Raw genomic sequence first — 9,872 nt, 5'->3', positions numbered from 1 at the left:
AATCAGTTATTGCAGATATTTCCGTCTAATATGACTCCAAATACTTCAGTGAAAATGTGCCCATTTTTGTATTTTTCCAAAGAGCTTACCAAAAATATAAATAATAATGATCAAGAAGACTGTAGACATTAGGTTCTGTGGTTTCCATATTAATGCATATTAAGAAATATTTGGTGTTTAAACTTTTAAAATAGGCATTTATAAAAGCTTTTAGTATTCATGGGACTGTTTAATATTTACAACATCTGAATCCAGGTACTAGTTTCAAACTTGGATGCCCAATTCTTGTTTAAAATGAACTGCAGTAATAGAATAGTATGGCATTGTTTCACCATTTCACCCCTAAAAACATAATAATATATCTGAAGATATGGTATGAGACGCTCCAGACAATAAAAGGGTTAACAGGCATCCAGTGCGTTTTCCGGAAAGCAAAAAAAATACCTAAACTTTGGGTTTCGTTCTTTTAAAGGTTCTGTAAAAGTGATTAAATCCAGTCATAAAACAGGACGACTATGCACAGATGCTGAAGAAGAGGAAATCTTTACTTTGGCACGAGAAGAGAGAATAAGGCCTGCAGATGTAAAAGCATAAAAGTGAGAGAAAAGAATAAAAACCACAATTGATGCCCAAAATAGTACATAGTTGTCAGAAACCCCAATAAAGCTGACAGCTGAAAAACCAGCAGAGGAGTCACAGTTTCATGACTCTCTCAGTACCTTTAAATGTATTTTTTATCCACTAATCAACCTGTCAGTAGGTATAACTACTCAGTTTATCTGGCTCTGTTTTAGAGCAGCATGACATCAGAAGAACATATTATTATGTATATTGTGATTAAATTGGCTACACTTTTTCCTGTTTTTTTCCATCAAAATTTCCCTACTACTCCTTATGAACTGTAGCATCTCGTCCACTAAAACTACACTATATATTTAAGAAATCCTTTCAAACGTCACATTTTCCGTCACAAAATAAGAGCTAAAGTGGTGACAATTAGCAAAAAAAAAAAAAACTGCAAACACATTAAATCAAACTACAGATTTTGCTCAATCGATTTTCTAAAATACATTGATTATGTTTGGAATTATTTAAAATTTGGACTTATTATTTTGTGTTTTAACTTGAGGGCTTGATGACTTTATTGAGAAATACGAGTCACTCAATGACCATCACATCTTCAGCATTGACCGGTGGCAGTAGATGAAAAATGGACATAATTCATCCTTCATTCAGTTCAGTTTAGAGATACATTTGTGGTTGGTTGGTTAGAAAGTAATTAAAACAATTGTTTTAAAAATGTTAATTAATACCACTTAATGGTAAGTGCTATTAATTACATTTCTACTTAATGTAGCATCCAAAAAATAACCTTGGCTTGGTATTGGTGTCTTAGTTACTTATGATTTATGTAAATATTGAGTTTAACAAGTTAAAGTGTTGCTTTTACTAATGATACGAGTTGATTTTATTCAGAGCAGGATGTGAAAAAAAATACTGGTAACTAGAGAAAATGAAAAGGAAAAGAAATTGATGTTGGCATCAGCTACAAACCCAAAGCACTAACCCTAAAAACAGCTTTGCTAAGACTCTACTGCTGCCGGACAAGTGCTTGTGTCCTTTTTTGTTTTTTATCAGATCAGATCAGCACATTGTTCCACTTTCTCTGTTTCTCCAGCTGAATGATCAAATTTCCCTGCAGTGTGTAGCGAGTCATTAAAAGAGAAGCTCTTTTTGAACCCTGTCTGCTGACAGCCGCTACATCCAGTATCTCCCGCTACGAATCCACTGGTGAGGATGCAAGAGGAGATGCTTCCTCCCCCAGCCCCCGACGCACAAAGCGGAGCAGAGACGAGCCGCGGCGGAAAGAGGGAGCACAAAGAGAGAATTCACGGAGGAGGACATGTGGAGGGGGTGTTGGAAAGAATAACGATGAAGGCAACAAGCAGGGGGATGATGAGAGGAACAGACGAAAGACGAGATGATTATGAGAGGCGAGGCGCGGTTTGAGAGTAGCAACAGGCCAAGCGAGGAAGAAGTTCAGGCCAGCTTCCTGCAGGAAGACGGCGCCCAAAGTTCTCCGTGGCAGTAAATGATGTCGCCGGGCTACATCCTGTCTGTTCTCGAATTCGCACCAACCTGAAGGCCATAAACGGTTACGGCCCACTGCCTTATTGGAAACAGATGATGTGGCCTTTAGAGGGGTCAGGAATGGGACCGAGCTGGATGCTTTTGGTGTCATTTTTGGTTTGGAGTTAGGGGAAACAAACATGATGTTTCCTGAAACAATAATGGGGAAAAAATGCTGTTTAATGCACCATATGTTTGCTGTATCATCTGAATCAGGGTGCAAAGGGGTTCATAGTGGACCTCAGTGTGATTTTGTGCGGTCGTTAAGGCTTGTTAAAATAGAAAATACTCTGGTTCAATAAAGTGTTTGTATTTTATTCTGCATGATTTTTACTTCAGTTTTATTTTCAAAATATTAAAGCGACTTCAAATGTGGCCATTCACTAAATTTAGCTAGCATTAGCTTCTAGCGCCACTTGTTCAAACTCGTTACCATCATGTTTAAAACTCTCCATTTAATGTCCCTTTAGATTTTTCTAATTTAAAATCAAATATTGATTACTAAGCTTCAACACTTTTAAAAAGTAGAGTTGGCACTGAATACTGATCCAAAACCAAACATGGTGGTGATTGTGTGATGTTGTTTTTGTTCTTTCACTCCATTAACATTGAACTCTTTCTCTTTCACATTTAAGAGAACATGTTTTGACGTTAACATCAACAATGTTGGCGCCTTTTCATATTTAATACCAAATACAACAGGCTTGGATTTATAGCGACCAGAATGAGTTTCAGCCCAGACTGTAAACGTTCCTCTCTTTATTTCACTCAATTTTGTGTTTTTATGCTCAACAGTTAATCACGTGAACCAAAGAGTTTGCAATTCATAAATGCCAAAGAACAACCTTCATAAGTATGACACTGTGCTTGTAATCAAATAGAAATCTAGTGAAAATGAATTTATGCTCCTTTTACCTTCGCTGGATGTTTAAAAGTTGCATCGTCTTTGTTTAGAAATATTGAATAAGGCTTGCATACAATTTTTCTGCCCCCAATTTTGTAATAAAAAAACCAAAGATTTTTAAGTAGATAATTCAGTTTAGCCAAGATGGCGTCCAGAGTCATTGGAACGTGCACACATGCTTTTTACCTGTCAGTTATCTTGCTCGTTACGACCTCCTGCAGTCTGTTTAATCCACACAGAGTGAGCTGATCACTCCCTCCTAATCCAATCAACATCAGCCCTCACGTGAATACCTGACATGGGGATGATGATGGAATGAATCTGAGCTGTTAGGTAATCTCAAATTTTGCCTCGTAATCCAAGAAATTCACCAAAACCAGTGACATTTTTGTAAATATTCCCACTAGACCACATCACTTGTGAGATGTTATTCTTGCAGCCGGCTTCACATCCAGCTGGGGAATCTATTTCCATTTTTCCTACACAAAAGCTTTTAACTGTGTGAAATTATTGGTTTATTTTTGCTGAATCTGGATCTACAAATGACCGAAAATTGTGTTTTAAAGTATAATACGGATTATAATTAGTATTCCTGAAACTATTTGCTCTGAATTATTGCTAATAAGTTAATTTTTATACACTGATATTCCCTGTGACTTCACCTTTAATTCTGATTTTACATCAGTTATGGGATGTTCTGCTTCTTTAAGGAATTATCTCCTGACTTAATCAGTAAAATAATGTTTCCATCTTTCTCCTCTGCTTTGTTCAGACCAATTATTATATTGTTAGACTTAAGCAGCTGCTTGTGGAGCCTATGGCTGCTATAATGTGAAATTTCCTTTTTTCTAACAAAAAAGAATCCACAGGGCAGTGTGTTTTTGCTCTTTTTTTGTTTTACATTGTACAAAAATGCAGTAATATTCCATATAACATCTGATTTAGAGGGGATGTTCCTATTTCTGCATGCTAATGGAGCCTGGAATGTTTATTCCCAAGCAGTGGCGCAAAAAGTGGGTATGCAGGGTATGCAACGCATAGGGGCGCTGCACTAGAGGGGGCGCCAAAACCCTGTCTCGAAAAATGTTTTTTCTTGTTGGCATTTTCTATAATTAACAGAATGAAATGATCAATAACAGGGGAACAGCACTGATTAGGCGCCCCTCTGCTCCTTCACCTCCCCTCCTGTCGCTCTCCCTTCCCATGCAGGTGGCTGTGCACGCGCCCCTAAGAGTACGCAGGCGCGTTTTTTTTATTTTTTTTTTATTTTAGACTACCACTCGTAGTACACTTGACAAAATGGAGCGGCAGAAAAAAAAGCTGTCCGGGCGCAAAACAGAAAAAGGAAAAGGGAGAAGGATAAAGATGTTGGCGGGATGAAAAAAAGCCTTTCAATGTGGTTGAAAGATAGTAGGTAAGTACCGTCAGAGTATTAGCAGGACAGGAGGGTTGTAAATAATCAAGTTAGCTAAAGCTAGCAGCTAGCCTAATACGGAATCGTCCCATATTTGGCTGTTAAAAGTTGCCTCCCCTATTAAACCATTAAGGGACGCGATTTGTTTTGTATTTCTATGAATATCTGATACATAAACCTGTCACAGACACATAACCGCGCACTAAGTAAGAATGACCGAAATAAAACTCAGGAAATATTAACACAGGAAAGCTAAAGCTGCTGTGGCGGCAGTGCCCAGCTATGGTCCAACACTTAGCCCTCCTGGGTGCATTTTTTCACTCATATGTATTATGGATTCTTTAATTAAAGATGAGTTGTTCAAGTTCATGTGTGTATCAGACAAATTAGTCATCAGAGTCACTAAAGCCCTTAAACTCAAAAAGGTTGGTGACCTATTTTACCAACCTTTTTGGCAGGGGGACACTTGAGTTTAAATGTCTTATTCAATACCACTACAGTGGTGTTGTGATGTATCTGATAAGTCAGATCAGATATAATGTCCAATCAGTAACTGTTATCCAACAAGGAGATGATTTAAATTAAAGTTTAATTTCTATTGTGGTTTGACTGCTGTGTTTTTTAAGCCTATTTAACACAAAATTTATGTCATTCAGCTGTGATGCTGGAGAGAAAGAAGAGAAGATGATGAAAGAGGAAGAATCAGGACAGACAGGGGAAGGCAACAGGTTGGTCTAATGCAGGTGGAAGTGAGGGAGCAACTAGTCCATCTCAAGCACAAATTTTTAAACATTATTTTTAAAAACGGTAAGATCTGTAATTTTTACAACTAATAATGCTTTTTTGACCACATGACTTAGTGGAGAACACCACAGACAAGGGATGAAGGAGACAGACATGAGGTCAGTGATAGAGGAGACAAGTGATGAGATCAGGTAGGCATTAGGAAAGCAACAAAAACCTATATACCATGATGGTTTGAGTTTCTGATGACTATCTTTGATTGTGTTCTTTTTTGGGGGAAATTAGTGCAGGCAGTCATGGTGAGTCAACCACGAGAAAGGAGAATGAGAAACAGAAAGGTGCAGATGAGGGAGAGGAAGAGCAGAGAGGACTAGATGATGAAGAGAGAGAGAAGCACAGAGCTGCGGAGGAGAGAGCCGAGACAAGGCTTTATTCAGAAGAACCATCTGAATGGCCTTTACCACACAAAATGGGGGACACATTTAGGCAGTACATGGTTGTAAATGGCCCACAGAAAGTTTCTGATGGTCCATATCCAAGATCAGAGAAGAATAAGAAGTGTTTTTCCAAAGCATACTGTTTTCGTTTACTGTCTAATGGAGAGAAAGTTGAACGAGATTGGTTACTGTATTCTAAAAATACTAACAGAGTCTATTGTTTTGCATGTAAGCTTTTTGGTGAAGCTAAAGTTCTTGACACATGCCTTGTGGAGGGGTATAATAACTGGCGATGTCTTTCAAAAACACGGAAGCACCATGAAACCAGTAGTTCTCACATAAATGCTTATCTGACGTGGAAAGAAATGGCATCTCGCTTACGCCTAGGTAAAACTATTGATAGTGAACTGCAGAAAACCATGGAAGCTGAAAAAGCACACTGGAGAAGTGTGTTGACTAGAGTTATCGACTGCATACTTTTCCTTGCAGAGAGAAACTTGCCACTAAGGGGGGAAAATTCTCAGTTAGGAAATCCTAAAAATGGAAATTTTCTGGGAATCCTTGAGCTCATAGCACGATATGATGTAACATTGGCAGAGCATCTTAGAAAGGCTGCCTCCAAACAAACCACTGGATATCTGACATGGTGCACTCAGAATGAATTTTTAGATTCAATATCAGAGTGTGTTTTGAGTAAAATATCTGCCAAGATCAAGTCCTCTAAGTACTTTGCAGTGGAACTGGACTGCACACCTGATATTTCAAAGCAAGAGCAGGCCTCAGTCATCATTCGATATATGGGGGGGCGCCGAAGATATGTTCGCATCCACCTCAAAAATATGGAGTTGTGCCCCTGTTCCCAAGCTTAGGAAGTCACACACACACACACACACACACACACGCACGCACGCACGCACGCACGCACACACACACACACACACACACGCACACACACACACACACTACGGGCTACACGCACTTTCTCTGAGGATCATACAAAATAATCTCATCGCAGCCCTAGCTTTAACCCCATTCTGATTTAACGCACACAGATAAAGTGTGTCAGTGTTGAAAACCGATAAATGCATCTAGAAAAATGTAAAAAAGAAAAAAAAATTACACAAACACCACAGGAGTAAGGTGTGAAAACGGATCAAATTGGACACGCTTTGCACGTTTGGCGCACAACCGGTGAAGATTCCCGCAGCGTCCAACATGATGACCTGCATAAATATGAAGCTGAGTTCACTTACCCATGTCCGCCGCTCCGGTGGAAACTTTCCCTGAGACAAAAGGTGCCTGAGATGCTGACCCACAGGTTGTCGCGGCGCACGCAAACAACTGGACGTCCCGTTTAGGAATCAGGGGAGGAGGAGGAGGAGGAGGAGGAGGCGTGACGTCACCGCCAGAGGCTAGAAATAAATCACACTAATGCTCGCCTCAAACAAAATGTTGGACTAGATTTTATTTCAATTTGTAAATGTTAACTCATTTTTAACAGCGGTGCATATTTCATGTACTTAATGAAATATGTCTTATTTGATGTTTGCTGTGAATTCTCGCAAACGAACGAGGTTATTAATCTAATTTTGCTCAACTTTTTTCAGCGAAAATGTCCGACGCCGTTATTGTGGATTGGGGAAAAAAGGAGAACATATCCTCAGAACTCGAATCATTTGAGAAATGTTATAAAAACAACAAAAAATTATATTTCAGAGAAAAACTCAAGAAACTTAGAGATTAGAAAACACCAAAAAAAAAAACATAAATATTTCTGTGTTTCACAGAATTATTTTTATTTCTGATTTTCAATGTTCACCTTTTGATTTCCGTCATGAAAATGCCGTGTAAGCAGCAGCTACCTTTCATAAATGAAAACTCATGTTAATGAAGGAATGGAAAATGGAATCTAGAAATAAAAATATTTACTTGGTACCATTTCTCTCTCTCTTTTCTTTTTTTTTTTACATGAATCCAGATCAGAAAAAAATATTAATACTAAATAGCATGCAGTTCAAAACCCTATTAATCTAAAAATGAAAGATAAGGGTGAAATTGTTTCAATATTTAGACATAAAACACTTTATTATTCATTACATTTCGGTCAAAATACAAAAACAAGACAAAATTCATGTCAGAAGACACACGGCTGCAAAGAGGCAGAGATAAGAACTGCAGCTCCTGTGTGAAGGTCACAGCTTCAGCGGGATGACAGGCCAGTACTTGGGCTGCTTCAGGTCGCAGTTCCTGTCAAACGCCAGCTGCATGGCCGCCTCCATGGCCAGGATCTTGGCCGCGTCTTGGCCGTAGAGCTTCTTCATCTCGGCGGCCCGCCTCTCGCCCGGCCGCTCGGCGGGGGGCGCGGCGCTGCTGCGGCGGCAGGCGGCGCGCAGGTCCTGGTCGGCCGGGACGTAGCCGTCCTGCTGCTCCGCCTCCAGCTCCTGCTGCCTCCCTGTAAACATCATCATTACTTCAGGCCACATCTAAAGGAGTTGGAAGTTGACCCGCAACGTGGACGTACTCAGCTCCTCTCTGTGTCTCTCTGTGTGGGCGAAGTACTGCCGCAGCTCCTCGCTGATCTCCATGTTGCTGACGTCGCACTCGATGTCGCTGTCCGAGCTGCTTTCGTCTTCCGCGTCGTCGTCGTTGCTGCTGCTGCGGTCGCTCCCGCTGGCCTGCCAGTCATCGTAGCGGCGCTGCCGTGTCGGGCCGTAAGCAGCCTTCCAGGCCTTCCTGTAGGCTCCCCGGTGCCTCCGGCGCCAGGCCATGGCCTGCTGGTAGTGCTGCCAGTAGCGGCTGTAGGCGGGGCTGGAGAACCAGGACATCACAGCGCTGACGTCTTCCTGCAGAGAAGCAAGACTTCTTATTTCTTCATTTACAACTCAATTAGGACGTTTTAGTCAGGAGCCTGGCTGCAGGTTTTTGTAAACTGCAACTGGTTTTTCGTTTTGGTTAGACATGAATATGCAAGACATATTCATGAGTAGAATGTCTTGCAATAATCCAGACCAGACAAAACAAAAGCATATTAATATTTCAGATAAAATGTGCAGTTTTGAAACTTAAGGAGAAGAAATATATAACTGGATATAATCTGCATAACAATGATGGGAGATGTCCTTAAAAGATCACAGGATGAGACCAAGAAGGAGCAGATGGATCAAAAACACTAGTCTTAAAAGAGATCCCTGAGGATCACCAAACTGGATGGGATTAGGATCTATAAGAGGGCAACCACAGCACAACAGAGGCTGCTATTCTGTCCTGTTTAATCCTTGACTGACATATAGATCAGGTTTGGGCTTCATAATTGAAAAATAGTGAACTTGAAAATACATGTAGCATTCAAACATAAATTTATAAACATCTGATTTTGAAAACTATACAAGAAAATTAGACTTTCTGCTAAAAAAAAGTAAATGTGGTATGACTAAAGATGTGTGTGTACAGAAGTATTCGTATTGCAAATTTGCTGACAAATCTTTTTTTTTTTCTCCACACTCTGGCAGGAATAAACAGAGAAACTGTTTTCTTGTTTCTCGGGGTATAAAAAATATTTCAGGCCGTTTGGTGTTTAACAACCTAATTTCTCTAATCTGCTCTGAATTACTGTGTGGATATTTTATTATAAGTGTTATGGTTTATGCTCATACTTGAGCATAAAGGTAATTAGCACAGAATCTCGTCCATTAACTGTATTGTATCTTTTTCTTCTTCTTCTATTGTCCTAAATGTTGCTTTTTATATTTCTGTAACGCTTTTCATTTTTTGATTCATATGATTCTGTAAAGTCTTGTGTATATTTATCTAGCTCTCTGTGTTGTTTGTGCTCTCATATTTTCTAAATGCTGCGTTTTGCAGGAGTGAAGCTGCAGAAACCAGAAGAGACTAAACAGGAAGCAGCAGAGTGCTGCCAGGTGTCAGTAATTCAGCCTAGTTTAGTTTTCCTACCATGACTGACTGGCCGCAGTTTTAACTCCAGTCCCTCCGCGGGTCTCCTGTGTGGACAGAGAGAAAATACTGTAGGTAGATGGAACACTTTCTTGTAACACTACTTCCTGTTCGACGTCCTGTGCGTCACGGTCTGCAGCGATAACAAGACGTCGGCACGACTTAAACATATTCAATAAACACAATATGTTCATCTATAATTAGCTCAGCACATCAAATGTTTACCTCTTACTGCCAGCGGCTCATGGTGCCGCCACATTGAAAACTTCCCAGCAGCCTTTGAGCGAAAGGA

At 40.0% G+C, this 9,872-nt stretch overlaps 1 protein-coding gene across 1 annotated transcript; it reads right to left on the bottom strand.

Moving 5' to 3' along the window:
• Nucleotides 1-7,687: 7,687 nt before the first annotated feature.
• Nucleotides 7,688-9,872, bottom strand: gemin8 (gem nuclear organelle associated protein 8). Its single transcript, XM_023329256.1, has 4 exons — nucleotides 9,806-9,872; nucleotides 9,581-9,627; nucleotides 8,151-8,472; nucleotides 7,688-8,081 (listed from the first exon to the last, which is right to left on the bottom strand). The coding sequence occupies exons 2-4, from the start codon at nucleotides 9,581-9,583 to the stop codon at nucleotides 7,822-7,824; spliced, it is 585 nt and encodes a 194-aa protein (XP_023185024.1). The 5' UTR covers nucleotides 9,584-9,627; nucleotides 9,806-9,872; the 3' UTR covers nucleotides 7,688-7,821.

The sequence above is a fragment of the Xiphophorus maculatus genome, chromosome 24 (assembly GCF_002775205.1).
Source record: "Xiphophorus maculatus strain JP 163 A chromosome 24, X_maculatus-5.0-male, whole genome shotgun sequence".
In the NCBI taxonomy this organism is placed as follows: domain Eukaryota; kingdom Metazoa; phylum Chordata; class Actinopteri; order Cyprinodontiformes; family Poeciliidae; genus Xiphophorus; species Xiphophorus maculatus.
Note: the sequence above shows the minus strand (reverse complement) of the source record. Positions and strands in the feature narration are given on the sequence as shown.

Coding starts and splice junctions, on each gene's coding strand:
- gemin8 (XM_023329256.1), bottom strand. Junction 8,082..8,150: donor GAGACACAGAGAGGAGCTGA/GTACGTCCACGT, acceptor TGATGTTTACAG/GGAGGCAGCAGGAGCTGGAG.